We start from the raw sequence: 19506 nt of genomic DNA on the forward strand, positions 1-19506 counted from the left end.
GTAAAGTATGAAAAAGTCCAAAAATTGGTAAAAAATTTGAAAAACTCATGTCAACCTTTTGAACTAATGACCTAGCACATGTCGACCTAATGACCATGTCGACCTAATATCCCCCTTGACCTAATGCATGCCAACCAATAGTAGCCGACCTGTTGATTGTTGACCTAAGTAGTGTCAACATAATGACCGTATCCCTGTCTGTGAGTACTCACAACAATATTCATCTTCACTATTTTTTCTGTTTTTTAAATAGCAAGCTTGCTACAATATTCATTGACTTTCTCAATGGTGCTTTTTTGTATTAAACTCCGGAATACATTGTTGCAATATAATATCTTAAGGTGTGTGTCTATGAGGAATATTCTATGCATCTATTTTTTCTGGGAAACCATTTGTTCCTATTCTAAAACATAGGAGTATTATATTTTAATAATTTGCCTTTCATGACTGTTTTTTATGTGGTTTATGCGCCTCCATTTTTCCTCTTTATCCTTGTAAGTCATTGGGTTCAGCAACCCATTAGTAGGAGAGCGGCAGTTTATAGACTGTTCATTAAGAAAGCGCCGGGTTCCCCCTCCTTTTTTTCCCTTTTCCATCTTTTTGTATTAAAGAGCTTGTTTGGTCTATCCTTTTCTTTTTGTATAATATACAACTATATGTAATAGAAAACTACGAGGAATACCCATTCAGTGCATACACTGCAATGTATTTTTCAAACGCTCAGTAGATTAAAATTGGAAAAAGTAGCAGTGTTTTTCTCAGTGAACTTTTGATCACTCTTTTGAAATTTGCTGATGTTGCATTCACCATCCACTGAACGCAGCCCAGACCAATGCACTATATGCAGAATGACAGCATTCAGAATATATTGTAAAAAGTTATTTATATGCTGAATAAATAAATAATAGTAATACATAGAAGCAGCTCGGATAATGGAATGGGCATTGGGTAGCATGGATAGAGTAATGGGCAGCACGGATAGTGTAATGGTTAGCATTAATGCCTCACAGCACTGAGGTCACTGGTTCGGTTCCTACCAGAGACCTAACAGTGTAGTTTGTATTTCTCTGACGTCCTAGTGGATGCTGGGAACTCCGTAAGGACCATGGGGAATAGCGGCTCCGCAGGAGACTGGGCACAACTAAAAGAAAGCTTTTAGACTACCTGGTGTGCACTGGCTCCTCCCACTATGACCCTCCTCCAAGCCTCAGTTAGATTTCTGTGCCCGGCTGAGCTGGATGCACACTAGGGGCTCTCCTGAGCTCCTAGAAAGAAAGTATATTTTAGGTTTTTTATTTTACAGTGAGACCTGCTGGCAACAGGCTCACTGCATCGAGGGACTAAGGGGAGAAGAAGCGAACCTACCTGCTTGCAGCTAGCTTGGGCTTCTTAGGCTACTGGACACCATTAGCTCCAGAGGGATCGACCGCATGGAACTGGCCTTGGTGTTCGTTCCTGGAGCCACGCCGCCGTCCCCCTTACAGAGCCAGAAGCAAGAAGAGGTCCGGAAAATCGGCGGCAGAAGACATCAGTCTTCACCAAGGTAGCGCACAGCACTGCAGCTGTGCGCCATTGCTCCTCATACACACTTCACACTCCGGTCACTGAGGGTGCAGGGCGCTGGGGGGGGCGCCCTGAGCAGCAATAAAAACACCTTGGCTGGCAAATATATCACAATATATAGCCCCAGGGGCTATATATGTGATAAATACCCCTGCCAGAATCCATAAAAAAGCGGGAGAAAAGTCCGCGAAAAAGGGGCGGAGCTATCTCCCTCAGCACACTGGCGCCATTTTCTCTTCACAGTGCAGCTGGAAGACAGCTCCCCAGGCTCTCCCCTGTAGTTTGCAGGCTCAAAGGGTTAAAAAGGGAGGGGGGGCACTAAATTTAGGCGCAATATTGTATATACAAGCAGCTATTGGGAAAAATTCACTCAATATAGTGTTAATCCCTAAATTATATAGCGCTCGGGTATGTGCTGGCATACTCTCTCTCTGTCTCCCCAAAGGGCTGTGTGGGGTCCTGTCCTCAGTCAGAGCATTCCCTGTGTGTGTGCGGTGTGTCGGTACGGCTGTGTCGACACGTTTGATGAGGAGGCTTATGTGGTGGCAGAGCAGATGCCGTGGGGCCGACACCAGAGTGGATGGATAGGTGGAAGGTATAAACCGACAGTGTCAACTCCTTACATAAAAGGCTGGATGACGTAACTGCTGTGGGACAGCCGGCTTCTCAGCCGCGCCTGCCCAGGCGTCTCAAAGGACATCAGGGGCTCAAAAACGCCCGCTCCCTCAGATGGCAGACACAGATGTCGACACGGAGTCTGACTCCAGTGTCGACGAGGTTGAGACATATACACAATCCACTAGGAACATCCGTTACATGATCCCGGCAATAAAAAATGTGTTACACATTTCTGACATTAACCCAAGTACCACTAAAAAAGGGTTTTATGTGTGGGGAGAAAAAGCAGGCAGTGTTTTGTTCCCCCATCAAATGAGTGAATGAAGTGTGAAAAAGCGTGGGTTCCCCCGATAAGAAACTGGTAATTTCTAAAAAGTTACTGATGGCGTACCGTTTCCCGCCAGAGGATAAGTTACGCTGGGAGATATCCCCTAAGGTGGATAAGGCGCTCACACGTTTGTCAAAAAAGGTGGCACTGCCATCTTAGGATACGGCCACTTTGAAGGTACCTGCTGATAAAAAGCAGGAGGCTATCCTGAAGTCTGTATTTACACACTCAGGTACTAGACTGAGACCTGCAGATAGTGCTGCTGCAGCGTGGTCTGTGACCCTGTCAAACAGGGATACTATTTTGCGAACATAAGAGCATATTAAAGACGTCGTCTTATATATGAGGGATGCACAGAGGGATATTTTGCCGGCTGGCATCCAGAATTAATGCAATGTCCATTCTGTCAGGAGGGTATTAGAGACCCGACACTGGACAGGTGATGCTGACTTTAAAAGGCACATAGAGCCTTATAAGGGTGAGGAATTGTTTGGGGATGGTCTCTGGGACCTCGTATCCACAGCAACAGCTGGGAAGAACATTTTTTACCTCAGGTTTCCTCACAGCCTAAGAAAGCACTGTATTATCAGGTACAGTCCTTTCGGCTTCAGAAAAGCAAGCGGGTCAAAGGCGCTTCCTTTCTGCACAGAGACGAGGGAAGAGGGAAAAAGGTGCACCAGTCAGCCAGTTCCCAGAATCAAAATTCTTCCCCCGCTTCCTCTGAGTCCACCGCATGACGCGGGGGCTCCACAGGCGTAGCCAGTTACGGTGGGGGGCCGCCTCAAAAATTTCAGCGATCAGTGGGCTCGCTCACAGGTGGATCCCTGGATCCTTCAAGTAGTATCTCAGGGGTACAAGCTGGAATTCGAGGCGTCTCCCCCCCGCCGTTTCCTCAAATCTGCCTTGCCGACAACTCCCTCAGGCAGGGAGGCTGTGCTAGAGGCAATTCACAAGCTGTATTCCCAGCAGGTGATAGTCAAGGTGCCCCTACTTCAACAAGGACGGGGTTACTATTCCACACTGTTTGTGGTACTGAAACTGGACGGTTCGGTGAGACCCATGTTAAATTTGAAATCCTTGAACACATACATAAAAAAATTCAAGTTCAAGATGGAATCGCTCAGGGCGGTTATTGCAAGCCTGGAGGAGGGGGATTACATGGTATCCCTGGACATCAAGGATGCTTACCTACATGTCCCCATTTACCATCCTCACCAGGAGTACCTCAGATTTGTGGTACAGGATTGCCATTACCAATTCCAAACACTGCCGTTTGGACTGTCCACGGCACCGAGGGTCTTTACCAAGGTAATGGCCGAAATGATGATACTCCTTCGAAAAAAGGGAGTTTTAATTATCCCGTACTTGGACGATCTCCTTATAAAGGCGAGGTCCAAGGAGCAGTTGTTGGTCGGAGTAGCACTATCTCGGGAAGTGCTACAACAGCACGGATGGATTCTATACATTCCAAAGTCACAGCTGGTTCCTACCACACGCCTACTGTTCCTGGGGATGGTTCTGGACACAGAACAGAAAAAAGTATTTCTCCCGCAGGAGAAAGCCAAGGAGCTGTCATCTCTAGTCAGAGACCTCCTGAAACCAAAACAGGTATCGGTGCATCACTGCACACGAGTCCTGGGAAAAATGATAGCTTCTTACGAAGCAGAATTCCATTCGGCAGGTTCCATGCAAGAACCTTTCAGTGGGACCTCTTGGACAAGTGGTCGGGATCGCATCTTCAGATGCATCGGCTGATAACCCTGTCTCCAAGGACCAGGGTATCTCTACTGTGGTGGCTGCAGAGTGCTCATCTTCAAGAGGGCCGCAGATTCGGCATACAGGACTGGGTCCTGGTAACCACGGATGCCAGCCTTCGAGGCTGGGGGGCAGTCACACAGGGAAGAAATTTCCAAGGACTTTGGTCAAGTCAGGAGTCGTCCCTACACATAAATATTCTGGAACTGAGGGCCATTTACAATGCCCTAAGTCTGGCAAGGCCTCTGCTTCAAAACCAGCCGGTACTGATCCAATCAGACAACATCACGGCAGTCACCCATGTAAACCGACAGGGCGGCACAAGAAGCAGGATGGCGATGGCAGAAGCCACAAGGATTCTCCGATGGGCGGAAAATCACGTCTTAGCACTGTCAGCAGTGTTCATTCCGGGAGTGGTCAACTGGGAAGCAGACTTCCTCAGCAGATACGACCTACACCCGGGAGAGTGGGGACTTCATCCAGAAGTCTTCCAACTGTTGGTAAACTGTTGGGAAAGGCCACAGGTGGACATGATGGCGTCCCGCCTAAACAAAAAACTAGATATTGCGCCAGGTCAAGGGACCCTCAGGCGATAGCGGTGGACGCTCTAGTGACACCGTGGGTGTACCAGTCGGTTTATGTATTCCCTCCTCTGCCTCTCATACCAAAGGTACTGAGAATAATAAGAAGACGAGGAGTAAGAACGATACTCGTGGTTCCGGATGGGCCAAGAAGAGCTTTGTACCCAGAACTTCAAGAAATGATATCAGAGGACCCATGGCCTCTACCGCTCAGACAGGATCTGCTACAGCAGGGGCCCTGTCTGTTCCAAGACTTACCACGGCTGCGTTTGACGGCATGGCGGTTGAATTCCGGATGCTAAAGGAAAAGGGCATTCCGGAGGAAGTCATTCCTACGCTGATAAAAGCCAGGAAAGAAGTAACCGCAAACCATTATCACCGTATTTGGCGAAAATATGTTGCGTGGTGTGAGGCCAGGAAGGCCCCAACAGAGGAATTTCAGCTGGGTCGTTTTCTGCACTTCCTACAGTCAGGAGTGACTATGGGCCTAAACTTGGGTTCCATTAAGGTCCAGATTTCGGCTCTGTCGATTTTCTTCCAGAAAGAACTGGCTTCACTGCCTGGAGTTCAGACATTTGTAAAGGGAGTGCTACATATTCAGCCCCCTTTTGTGCCTCCTGTGGCACCTTGGGATCTCAACGTGGTGTTGAGTTTCCTAAAATCACATTGGTTTGAGCCACTTAAAACTGTGGATTTGAAATATCTCACGTGGAAAGTGGTCATGTTATTGGCCTTGGCTTCGGCCAGGCGTGTGTCAGAATTGGCGGCTTTGTCATGTAAAAGCCCTTACCTGATTTTCCATATGGATAGGGCAGAATTGAGGACTCGTCCCCAGTTTCTCCCTAAGGTGGTATCAGCTTTTCACTTGAACCAACCTATTGTAGTGCCTGCGGCTACTAGGGACTTGGAAGATTCCAAGTTACTGGACGTAGTCAGGGCCTTAAAAATTTATATTTCCTGGACGGCTGGAGTCAGGAAAATTGACTCGCTTTTTATCCTGTAGGCACCCAACAAAATAGGTGCTCCTGCTTCTAAGCAGACTATTGCTCCCTGAATTTGTAGCACAATTCAGCCGGAGCATTCTGGATTGCCGCATCCTAAATCAGTAAAAGCCCATTCCACGAGGAAAGTGGGCTCATCTTGGGCGGCTGCCCGAGGGGTCTCGGCTTTACAACTTTGCCGAGCTGCAACTTGGTCAGGGGCAAACACGTTTGCAAAATTCTACAAATTTGATACCCTGGCTGAGGAGGACCTTGAGTTCTCTCATTCAGTGCTGCAGAGTCATCCGCACTCTCCCGCCCGTTTGGGAGCTTTGGTATAATCCCCATGGTCCTTACGGAGTTCCCAGCATCCACTAGGACGTCAGAGAAAATAGGATTTTACTCACCGGTAAATCTATTTCTTGTAGTCCGTAGTGGATGCTGGGCGCCCATCCCAAGTGCGGATTGTCTGCAATACTTGTATGTAGTTATTGCCTAACTAAGGGTTATTGTTGAGCCATCTGTTGAGAGGCTCAGTTATATTTCATACTGTTAACTGGGTATAGTATCACAAGTTATACGGTGTGATTGGTGTGGCTGGTATGAGTCTTACCCGGGATTCAAAATCCTTCCTTATTGTGTCAGCTCTTCCGGGCACAGTATCCTAACTGAGGCTTGGAGGAGGGTCATAGTGGGAGGAGCCAGTGCACACCAGGTAGTCTAAAAGCTTTCTTTTAGTTGTGCCCAGTCTCCTGCGGAGCCGCTATTCCCCATGGTCCTTACGGAGTTCCCAGCATCCACTACGGACTACGAGAAATAGATTTACCGGTGAGTAAAATCCTATTTTTCTCCTCGTGCTTGCATGGGTTTCCTCCAGGAAACTCTGGTTTCTGCCCACACTCCAAAAATACGCTGGTAGGTTAATTGGCTTACATCTAAAAATTGTCCCTAATGTGTGTGTGTTAAGGAATATAGATTGTAAGCTCCACTGGGGCAGGGACTGATGTGAGTGGCCAAATACTATCTGTAAAGTGCTGCAGAATATGTGTGTGCTATATAAATAACTGGTAATAATAATAAATAAATAGTAAAGTGTTATGGGTGTGGTATGGCTGACCAGAAGTCAGGAGACTGCCGGTCAGCATACGGCTGCCGGGATTCCGGCAGCATACCGACACCGGGATCCTGGCGGGGTAGGGTGAGTGCAGCAAGCCCCTGGCGGGCTCGGTGGCGACCTGCGGTCGCCTCGGGTTCTATTCCCTTTCTATGGGTGTCGTGGACACCCACGAGTGGAAATAGTCCCTGTTGGTCGGCATGCCGACCGTCGGGATATTGAGGGGATGGGATGTTAGTGGAGGTCATGTGACCGTTGGTCTCCCGACCGCAGGTCACACGAATACCACCCATCACATGACTGCATCATACTTCCCAACTTTTCAATGCTGGAACTTCGTTTAGCGTATCCACGCATGTCAGAAAAAGTGGCAGGACTTCGACTGAGAAAGGGCACTTGCATCACATCCACCATTTACATAATTTTGGGGCCATGCCCAGTGCTCCCTGAGCAGCTGGGCAGTACAGAGCAGCGGTGATCACACACTCCCCAACCTCACCCCCACCCGCCAGACACTGCGGCCTGTGGGAGGGACAGCAGGCCACTGTCCAAAGAGCAGGACTGTCCTGCTGAAATAGGGACAGTTAGGAGGTATGCTGCATGATCAGTGAACCATCTGCCTACATTTTTGAGCACATGTGTAAACATTTTGATAGCGTCAAAAAAGGTGTATGTTATAAATATACAGTAGCATGAGATGGAAGAACAAATCAGTACATTTTATTTCAATGTACTATAAAATAATTATTACTAAAAACAATAGGTAAAGATGTTTAGCTTACCAAAACAATAACAGCTGGTAAAGGAGTATGCTTGTGTACATGAATCATAGAGAGGATCTCTGGAAGGTGACCCTCTCGGGATGCAACGTAGAACATCCTGACAGAATAAATATTGAATAATACATTTATTTTCACAGTATTTATTTCTGTTTACCTAATTGTGCACATATATTATAGACATTGACAATAGTATTTTAATGCTTTAATCATTTTGCATTAGAAACCTGTTAGAATAAAAATTATATACTACAGAATGTCACTGATGTTGTATTACACAAACAGTTTACAATAGAAACTAATGGAACATAAAGATGGACTAATGGCTCAATTGTGTACTTTTACACTCTCCTAGCCACCCAGCTGTAACTGCAATGTATTACTATAGCAACACTTTGGAGTGGACAAAGTTAGAGCACAAAAGGGGAGAGTTACTGTATCAAAGTTTGGTGATAGATTAAGTGCAGAGAGATAAAAAGCCAACCAATCAGATTCTGTTATTTTTCAAACACAACCTGTAAAATGACAGGAGCTGATTGGTTGGTACTTTATCTTACCCCATTTTATCTCTCTTTAAGCTTTGAAAAATTCCCCCCAATATCTGGCATATCTTTGAGAGGTGACAGATCACACAGTAAAGTCCAATACACACTAGACGAGATTTTGACAATATCTCACTCAAAATGGCCGATCTGAGTGAGATCTTTCACAATCTCGTCCAGTGTGTACACTCAGTGTTGTTAATGATGCGCACTCCAGCCCATCATTAATGACCCCTTACCTTGTCTGAACATGTATAGACGAGGGAGGTCCTCATTAATGGCAGCGCTGTTATTCCCCTAGCCCACCTCCACCCCCTCCCTTCCCCTTGTCGCTCCCTTCCCTGCCGGCATCGGCAAGTGTATATGCACTTGCCAATGCCGACAACCCGACGATATTGGCAGTGGCGGGGATCGGCTAGTGTTATTTGGCTTAAGTCTTGCTTACCTTGCTCTAATTAAATTTAGCGACACATTCACGACAGAAGGCCTAATGGTCAGTAATGTACTCTGTATGCTAATTTCTTACAGTTTGAAATAAAAAAAATATATAGTGTCTTGAATCTGTGTTTTCTAAATCTGTTCAATAAGACATTAAACACATCATAATGCTAGACACAGAAAGGGGTTATTGTAATGAACAGTGATTTGTCTAAATCGATAATTTTTGGCAATGTTTGCTGTGGGATTTGAAGTGATATTTTTGTTTTACTGCAAAGCAACGTTGTAAAAATAATTTGTTACATTTCCTCCACAGTAGAAGATTGACCAATCTGACCAGCCATGATAATAAATTGATTCGAATACCTCCACAGCCTGCAAAAATGTAATCATTTTGGGTCATAGTATACAGTATGTGTTGTCATTGCCCAACAGAGATGTGCAAGTAATAAAGCTTGCGTTGCTATATTGTTGTTTGCCACAACTACAGAACAACAGAACAATGGAGTTTGGCCAAATAGTTACATTCTTCATTGATCCCATTAATTAGTTACTGTATGCTGAAATTGCTCAATCATTGGATCAAAGCATGTGGCACAAATACATTGAAATTGCTATTACCATAATAAAAAACTCCATTAGAGCAAATGGCTTTTTTTTTTTTTTTTCTTTACTGATGATTACTACAGAAATACATATCTCCTAAAGATCAAGTTTTTGATTAATATTGTCAGCACTATCGATTGATTGATTGATTGATTGATTGATTACAGAGAAAATAAATAAAAAAGGCCTGAAAGTCAAAACGTCATAGATTTTCTTTCCACTAGAATAACATAACATTGGTAAGTGTAGAGTACAAGCCAGCAGTAGTCCAATGCTATCATTATTATGGTTGTTATCTGTATTATCTCACCTTGACACAGCAAAAACCCCACCGTTCATGGAGCCGAAGCATGACAAAGCAACAAAGATAGGAACTGCCAGTGAGAAGCTTCCCAGAAGACGTTCTGCATATGTCTGAAAATAAGTTTTTCGTTAGAAAGTATTTTTCCATTTTAGTTATGACTACTTGCGGATGTAAACCTAACAACTTTAGACATTCTGTAAAGCTTTGTGTTACATACTGTACATTCTTAAAAATGTTATCTATGTCCTACTGGTACTTTTGTGTTTATCCTAATTATGTCTATGTTCTGTAAACACTTAAAATGACTTAAATGTATGCATAGTTCTTAAACTCAATTAGTAAAATGGTGAAGTTTCATGCAAGTGACTCCAAAAGTACCAGAAAACTGAACAGCAATGGCTTATTGACTTGTTATTGACAACTGAGAAAAGTTCAATCTCAAATTGCACTGTGTAGCACTGTGCTTGTTTTCAGAAACTGTATGGACCCAGGAACTACCACTGTACCTCTATCCACCAACTGCTTGCAATCAGGAGCTAGCACTGTACAATACCTTGTAGCCATCAACTGACTGGAGACAGGGGCTACTGTGGCACTGTACCTGCATCCACCAATTGCCTTGAGAGAAGAACTAGTACTTTACCTGTATGCATTAACTGCCTGGAGCCAGGAACTGTTTCTTGTTATTGTATGTTGCTTGTATCATGCCCTAAATGTACAGTGCTGTGGTGTATATGTTGACAATCTATAAATTAAGATAATAATAATAATAATAATAATAATAATAGTAATAATAATAATAGCAGCCAAATGTTGCATGGTGAAATAATTACCAGTGTAGAATATATATTCTCTAATCATAATCGTCACTTACAGAGATAGAGGAACTAGCATCCTAACAATTCAATTGCAAAAGGATTTTAAAAAAAGAAAAGAAAATGTTGACTTGTCAAGAAGATTTGATATGTGCTCTTTCCCAGCTCATGCATTGACAGTGTTGTTGTGTGGGAGAGGTTGAAAGACCTTATTGTGTAATTTAATAGCTGTACTGTATACTTATTTATATCCACTTTGTTTCAAAGTCAGTGATTTTATTTGCTAAATTAGCTGTTGTAATAATGTAGCATTACGTCTTAGATTTAAAGTCTATGTAACTAAATAGCCCTATTTTAACTGTATGATGAAAGTCATTTACACATTCCAACTGAATACAATGTTTCCACTTGCTAAACAAGTTTATTATTTTATCTATTTTCTTTCTTTCTTTCTTTCTTTCTTTCTTTCTTTCTTTCTTTCTTTCTTTCTTTCTTTCTTTCTTTCTTACTTTCTTTCTTTCTTTCTTTCTTTCTTTCTTTCCTTCTTTTTTTCTTTCCTTCTTTCTTTCTTTCTTTCTTTCTTTCTTTCTTTCTTTCTTTCTTTCTTTCTTTTCTTTTCTTTTTTTTACATTTTTATTAAACTGGTACAGTATTTCTACATTTATAATACTGTAATGTGCAAATAACGTAAACTGTTGTGAATTACATCCTTATAACACACAAGTGTAGTGTTCTAATACAGTATGTGTATAGAAACAAGTACATTAGAAATAATAGCAAGCCTTCTAGCAAAATTGACTGCACAGTATATTGATAGGCAAAGTATACAATGCTGAGATGTTTTAAGACTGGATACAGGTTATGGAACTTTCATGAGACTTTTAAGCTATTAAATATAAAATTGGACCCTGATTTTCAATATCTCATATGCTGGCATATGCTGAGTCCTTTAATCTAGCCTTCAGTCCTTTTGGAGAAAGAGCACTATTTAAATACATTATTATTTATAGAAGTCATAGCATGAACACAGTCATTTACAAAAGTGTCTATCATGCCATGTAGTATACATTTATATAGTGCACACACATTCTAAAGTACTTTACAAATAATGGGGGTCATTCTGACTTGATCGATCGCTGCCATTTTTCGCTGAGCAGCAAACAGATTACTATTACGCATGTGTATGCACCGCAATGCGCATGCGCGTCGTACAGGTACAAAGCGGATCGTTGCTGGGTGATGGATTTAACGAAGAATCCATTCGCACAGCCAATCGCAAGGAGATTGACAGGAAGAGGGCATTTATGGATGTCAACTGACTGTTTTCAGGGAGTTTTTTGAAAAACGCAGGCGTGTCCAGGCGTTTGCAGGGTGGGTGTCTGATGTCAATTCCGGGACCAAAAAGACTGAAGTGATCGCAAGGGCTGAGTGAGTCCAGAGCTACTCAGAAACTGCAAAAAACGTTATCGTCCCGCTCGGCTGCACAAGCGTTCGCACACTTACAAAACGAAAACACACTCCACCGTGGGCGGCGACTATGCATTTGCACAGCTGCTAAAAGTAGCTAGCGAGCGATCAACTCGGAATGACCCCCATTATGTATTCACTCACATCTGTCCCTGTCCCAGCTGAATTTACAATCTATACTCACTATCACATTTTGTTAGAATTAGAGATGAGCGGGTTCGGTTTTACTCTGATTTACTCGGATTCATCCGAATCTCCTTATTGGCTATTGGACTAGCCAATGTGTTTTGGCTAGCCAATAAGAAAAATCCAGAAAATAAGAAATGGCGAAAATTCTGGCGTAAAGAACCGAGTAAATCCAAACCCGCTCATCTCTAGTTAGAATCCAATTAACCTACCACTACGTTTTTGGATTGTGGAGGAAACTGGAGCACCTGGAAAACCCACACAAACACAGGAAGAACATATAAACTCTGCACATATAGAATTTTGGTGAGAATCAAACACAAGACCTACCTCAGTGATGTAGCAATATTAACCACTATGTGAACTGGGCTGCTTGGCAACAGATTTAAACAGTAGTAATTAAACAGTAACTTATAATATAAAAGAACAAGTACTGTAGTCAACAAAGAAATTAAAATAGTTATCCAAATACCCTGTGTGTCATGTATAAAAGTGTAATTTGGTACATTGGGGCAGATGTATTAACCTGGAGAAGGCATAAGGAAATTATAAACCAGTGATATGTGCAAGGTGATAACGCACCAGCCTCAGCTCCTAACTGTTAATTTATATATTGGAGCTGATTGGCTGGTGCGTTTATCACCTTGGATTTATCACTGGTTTATCACTTCCTTATGCCTTTTCCAGGTTAATACATCTGCCCCATTATCCCATATCATATCATAAAGGGCATTTACAATTCCAGAACCATTAGATATATTGCTGAGGCTTAAAATCTTCTATTGGCAAATGAAGCAGTGGCGTGAAGCAGTATGGGGACAATGTCGTTAGTACTCTAATGCTCCGCTTATTAATAATGTATATAGATTACATAGTGCTACTGGAGTAACATGATGAAGGTTCCAATAGGAGGGTCAAACTCTATACCAATAATGGAACATAGTTTTTATTATTACACCTCTATTAAAGTAAACACAATAGAATTGTTATCACAGTAATTCAAAGTACTGCTCAAATAACAAAATATAGATGACATTTGCCTTTTATGCTTCCTTACCACTGCAACTGCATTGGAGAGTACCAACTCTTCCGCTGTAATGGCTGTATAATATGCCACGTTGGTTAATACATATCCAATTGTTACAATCGCCATTGATATGCAAATTGCAAGAGGTATGTTTCTGAAAAGGAAAAAAAAAAGATTATATACAACTTGTTTGTATTCAACTGTGACAAAAACTAGTGAAATTACATTCACAATACTACATGTCACAACAAATAATAAAACACTGAATATAAATTAACGTTTATAAATTATAAATTAATGTTTGTCTCAGTCAGAATGTAGCTGCATGCATCGCAGCTGTAACTTGATTTAGTTTGTAGTTAGTACAATAGTTTATTATTAACTGTCTCATTTCCTAGTATACAATAGATAGTGTGTTACTTCTTATGACATAGATGAACAGATCAGATCAGCATGCCTAATTTATTTATGTTTTACGTACAGCAATTTATATATAGTGTATGTGTTGTCTATAACAGCATTTAGAATAATAGTAAGCACTGAAATATGTTTCACTATTCACTGATTATAACAGCTTAACGTACAATAGCATGTTTTTTACTTACAGATTATACTTGCGTGATTTGACATTTCCATAACACTTGTTTGATAAATATTTATAAACACTAATTAGTTATTTACTTTGTGTGTTTGTGCAAGTACAAGAGTTGTAAGTTTGTATGTGTTGTTTGGTTTATGTTACTGTACTGTATGAAAATGTGAAACATATGTTAAACAAAAACAGCACTAAAACAATTTTGCTACAAAAATTCATTTATTTACAATTACTTAATGTGACAAATAAATTGATATGAAAACTGCAGCACTGCTTTGCAACAGACCTTTCATTAAACAATAAAAGGTGATGGACTTGTATCTTAGATAGTTAGGAAACGGGTGGTATTTATGTGAACGGAGGTCAGGAGACCGACGGTCACATGACCTCCACCAACATCCCGCCCCCTCACTAGCCCGACGGTCGGCATGCTGACCAACAGGGACTATTCCCACTCTTGGGTGTCCACGACACCCATAAAGTGGGAATAGAACCCGTGGCGACCGCGGGGCTTGCTGCACTGATCCCAGCGTCGGTATGCTAACCGGCAATCAGAAGACCATTGGTCAGCCATACCACACCCTTAGGAAACATGTCACACATGGTGAAAGGTAAAGGTAAATCAAACTAACCATCATGTCAGTATGAAATTTATATAATAATCTCCTAAGGTCGTTCCAATATTCAACATGCATGCACAGTAGGAGCTAGGACTCATGCCCCATCGCCTCTCACTACATTTTGGGCTTAGTAGTCAGTTAAAACACATTTCTAAATATTTCTAAATTAGAAATATGTGCTGACCCCTGTGTTTTGGTTTTGGTATTGACCTTGGTTCAAAAAACCATTACGAGTTTTGGCTTTTCCCAAAATAGCTTGTATTGTTTTGGTATTGGTTTTGGATTTAATACAAATAATTGGTCAAAAACAGGTAATGTCATGTAATTTGTATGTTTCTTAGTTTCTGATTTACTATTATTATCTTTAGTGTTCATTTATAGCTATTTACAGTCAATTTTATAAATGAACACCTCAAAACATTCAATATTTACATTTTTCATCAATATTGTCCAAAGGCTGCAGTGAGCTAGCTGTCTAAACTCACAGAGCAAACACAAAGCAGTTTAATATCAGATTTGACACCTACAGTATAGAATACAATAGAAATAAAGAGATGTGAGGTCCTTTGTGCTAAAGAAACAGAAATTAAATGGTGACAGAGTTAGAGGTCAGTTCGTTTTAAAAAGTAGTTACTGATGATGTTGAAAGACTTTCTAGGGTAAGATTGCCCAATAAGGGGTCGATCCTATTACCGGTGAAGGGCGCAATGTGCTTTTGCCATGGTGTTTAAACACCGGCAATGGCACCCAATCTCGCACCCTTCGTGGGCTGATTTGAGCTGAATTCGCACCAAAGTGCTTGGTGCCCTATGGGGCAACGAGTATTTTTGTGCGAATTCAGGCTGCCATAAAGTGCAGCTGCTGCTGCGATGCTACGCCCGCAAAATCACCGTGGCTAATAGGATCGACCCCTTAATCTCTTTTCCATTTGTTTTGGATTAAGTGTAGAATCTGCCAACTGGAACTTCACCCATATAACTGATGACAAAAATCACACATTAGGTGCTATTTGACAAGTCCAGATCAAATGAGAACCCAGGATGATTGGACAATTTTGTATTTGTGTAAGTACTAGAACTAATACATATTACAGACCTTTAGTTGTATATAAATAATAAAAAAATAATATAATAATAAAAAAAAAATTCTGAATTAAAGTTAGATGTTGAGGATACACAAGTCCATGGAAAATAACAACAAAAAGTCCAAATTTAGAAAATGATAGTGCCAAAAAAAGACAGACTGACACCTTGGAATTAATTTACTAAGGGTTGATTTTTTGTTCCTATTGATTTTGAGGTAACACTGGTGGTGTTTAGACAATCAGGTATTTACTAAAAGCAAAACTGACTCAAAATCCTCTCAAAATAGATTTTACACATAAATAGAACATCAAATAGACCATTGGTACTTCCCAATAGACATCAATAGAAAAAGCTCATTTACTAACAGTCGATTTGAAAAATCTACCAAAAATCGCCATTTTGAATAGAACCATCAGAAATAGTTCTATTTTATTTAAAATCATGTGCAATTGTCTGAAAACTCAATATGATGGAAAAACATGGGAGAGAAGCATGTGGGGCTACATAAATAATGGCAGTTAAGGGCACAGCAATGATTTTAAAAAAAATGGTGGATATGCAAATGATCAATATATTGAAGGTGTTTCTAGGTAATATAGTGCATATGACAAGTTTTGTCCACTAGCAATGCTTTTGTATAAGTTTGTTAATTTTTGGTAGACTTTGTGTCAATGGGCCTAATTCAGACCTGATCGCTCGCTAGCATTTTTTTGCAGCGCTGCGATCAGATAGTTGCTGCCTACAGGGGAGTGTATTTTAGCTGTGCAAGTGTGCGAACGCATGTGCAGCTGAGCAGTACAAAAAGATCTTTTGCAGTTTCTGCGTAGCCCAGGACTTACTCAGCCGCTGCGATCACTTCATCCTGTCTGGGACCGGAATTGACGTCAGACACCCGCCCTGCAAATGCTTGTACACGCTTGCGTTTTTCCAACCACTCCCAGAAAATGGTCAGTTGCCACCCACAAATGCCCTCTTCCTGTCAATCGCCTTCCTTGTGATCGGCTGTGCGAATGGATTCTTCATAAAACCCATGGACAGGAACGATCCACTTTGTACCCGAGCGACGCACCTGTGCATTGGGGTGCATACGCATGCGCAGTTCTGACCTGATCGCAGTGCAGCGAAAAAAGCTAGCATGCGATCCGGTCTGAATCACCCTTAATGTTTGGTTGATTTTTGGTTCTAATGAGGGTGAATAGAATTTAGAACTTCAAAAAGAACTTCAAATAGAAATCAATGCACAAAAAACGGTACTGTTAGGAAATGTTCTATTTTGAATAGAAACACTGTGACCAATTTTGGGGGGAATATTGGTTCTATTTTGGTCGATCTTAACAAAATCGACCCTTAGTTAATTTACCACCACATCTCCACACAAGAGTCAACTTCTGGATGGGAATTTAACAGGAATCACTAATACCAGCTGGCCTGTGTCCACTTGGTCATCAGACACAAAACCATCTTTTTTGTGAAAACAAGGTGTCTTGTATGAAAGAAAAGGAGGCCAGTAATTAAATTTTTCCGAGTTGAGAAAGTAATATCAACATCACTGTTCCTCAGTTTTGTGGATTTTTTTTTTTTTTTACAATTTCATGCCTAGAAAACAAGTAATGAAGAAATGAACAAACCATTTTATCATTAAATAAAAAGGAGAGAAGTGCAAAGGTCCAGTGTTTACAAATGTCATCTAATGAGGAAAAAACAGTTCTTTCCAGAAAGCTGTGCACTTATGAAAATTACTACTGTACAAAATGTTTGAGAATAAATTAGAAACTTGCAAAAGGACAGAGAGAAGGTTAAAATAGTTGGTGTGAGCACTGGCAGATCAGTTTGTCAGCGGCAAGAGCAGAAGACGAACCTTAGAGGAAGAAGAGCTCTGCGGGCAGCCACAGAATATACCTGAAAATGGTATGTTCAAGCAAAAAGACTTCGGAAACAGCAGGTGATATCTATCGACAAGTGGCCTTGCAAAAAAAAAAGCAGGGGGTCAGGTAGGATAGTATTGGTCACAGAAAGAGACTTTTTGAAGCTTAATGAAGCACCCCACCACAGTCTTTCCATCCGTACATGGTAGGTGCCTATGTTCCCTTTCAACCTATCTTCAACCCTCTGGTGAATCTATAATGGGTGCAAGGTGTGCAGTGAGTCCAGGGGAGCCAACATACTGCACACCCTGCACCCATTTAATTATACTCACTGTCGACCCATTACTGGCTGCATAGATGCTAAAATCACTTACAAAATGGCCAACATGGACATTTTCCGGTGATTCGTGCATGAGCAATAGATAATGAGGGAATTCGGTACAGGCACCATGTTCCTATAGACCTGTGCATATACAGTAGACTCTGGAACAATGCCAGAGTATACTGCACCACTGGAGAGGAAGGGACCCTATTGGAGCCTGCACACGGGCCCCATCTCTCTTAAAGTGCCACTGCTTTAATCCCACCAAATGAACATGCTGACATGTAGGTAAATGGTTAAATCCTATGGGGTGTGTGCAATAAGTTTCCAGATGCACAAAAAGTTTTATATTTACAAATAAAGTGAACACTACTGTACATTCAAAGTATTCACCAGAGGAGTCTGCAAAGTTGCATGTGCATAAACCACTTGGTGTAGCAGCTTGACCGGTCTGAAGCAGGTCTGTTTTTTACTTCCTGGATGAAGATAACCACTCCATCTTCCAGTAACTCAAAATGAATCCCACGCATCTGTTGGAACATAAAGAAGTCACGTGGGGCCAGGTCTAGAGTGTACGGCATATGATCAAGCTCTTGGATGCACTCATGCACCAGAAAATCCACCACTTTCCTGGACTTTTGGGCAGGTGCATTGTGGTGATGAAGAAGGGCACCACGAGCGTGAGTTTTTGGATTGTGCCTGGAAATGGCTTCCAGCACTTGTAGCAGGCATTGGTTATTGTAGCAGTCCTCAGTAACACAAGTGCTACACAAGTGTTACAGTAGCTATATGACCACAAAAACAGCCACCGTCTGCTTGGTTACACTGGGCTCACGTCAGAACTTCTGTGGCAGTGCACCTTCAACTATGGTACACTGGGCCAACTGTTGTTTGGTCTCAGGAGCAAAACTAGGTCCAGGATTCATCACCTCTGATGAGTTTGAGAAACCACCATCACACCTGGACAACATGTTGTGGCACCAAGTCACCTGAGCCTCCTTCTACTCTCGAGTCAGCAGATGGGGCACCCAGTATGCAGAAACCTTGCTCAGGCCAAGCTTTTCATGGAGTATCAAGCAGATGGATCCTGATGAGATGCCTATTTTTTAACAAACTTGGTAACAGTCACCCTGGCATTCACCTCAACTATGCCTGGTAGCAAAGTTGTTCTCGGTGATGGTAGGCACAGGTCGACTGCAGCGCTCCTCATCTTCCATGGACCATCTCCCATGCTGTCATAAATACAGACATGGAATGTTGTGTCTGAGGAGTCATGCACAATAGCACTCAGTTAAGAGACTTGCATGAAGGGTGTGCAATATGTTTCTGGATGTGTAGTGCATAGAGGTAGACTGATGTAGAGGTAGACTAATCTGACTGATTAGACTGTAGGTGCATGTTGTTTACTTGGCTTTATAAAAGGGGCTGAATATGCCAAGCCTGCCACTGTGTTATTGGAGCACCATGGTGCTGTATGGCTGTGCAGTAATTAGCCCAGGAGCGATTAATACCATATCATAATGACTGCTGTTTATCTTCTATTACCTATATCCTGAAATCTTCAATAAAACCTACACTGGTTTGGAGTTAACTTGTGAACTAACCTCCATGCTCACATCCACTATGCACATACCAAATTGTAAGCATCTGCCAATAGAGCAGAGTTTATGGCCATGCCCACAAAGCTGGAAAAGGTGTCCCCCCCAAAAAAAAAAAATAGGATTGGCATGACCTGTGGTTAGGTAAGGCACCAGGCCATGCCTCATTAGTAAGTCATGCATCAGGCCTGTTTAGCAATATAGATGTGGAGGGCCAGTGACTTAACTCTCAGGGGCAATGGAAGCCAAATTAGAGATATAGACGAAAGCCTCAGTTAATATAACAGAGCTATTTAGCTGGAAATGTGTACAGATGGA

The 19506-nt window shown here is 42.0% G+C and overlaps 1 protein-coding gene across 1 annotated transcript in view; it reads right to left on the reverse strand.

The window, feature by feature from the left end:
* Positions 1-19506, reverse strand: part of SLC7A11 (solute carrier family 7 member 11) — a 328653-nt gene that overhangs the window by 98539 nt on the left and 210608 nt on the right. The window contains exons 7-9 of the mRNA XM_063920358.1: positions 13134-13257; positions 9615-9718; positions 7722-7818 (exon numbers count right to left, since the gene is read on the reverse strand). Of these exons, the coding sequence (XP_063776428.1) occupies positions 7722-7818; positions 9615-9718; positions 13134-13257 (325 nt within the window). The remainder of the gene's footprint in view (positions 1-7721; positions 7819-9614; positions 9719-13133; positions 13258-19506) is intronic.

This window comes from Pseudophryne corroboree, chromosome 1, assembly GCF_028390025.1.
Source record: "Pseudophryne corroboree isolate aPseCor3 chromosome 1, aPseCor3.hap2, whole genome shotgun sequence".
NCBI lineage: Eukaryota > Metazoa > Chordata > Amphibia > Anura > Myobatrachidae > Pseudophryne > Pseudophryne corroboree.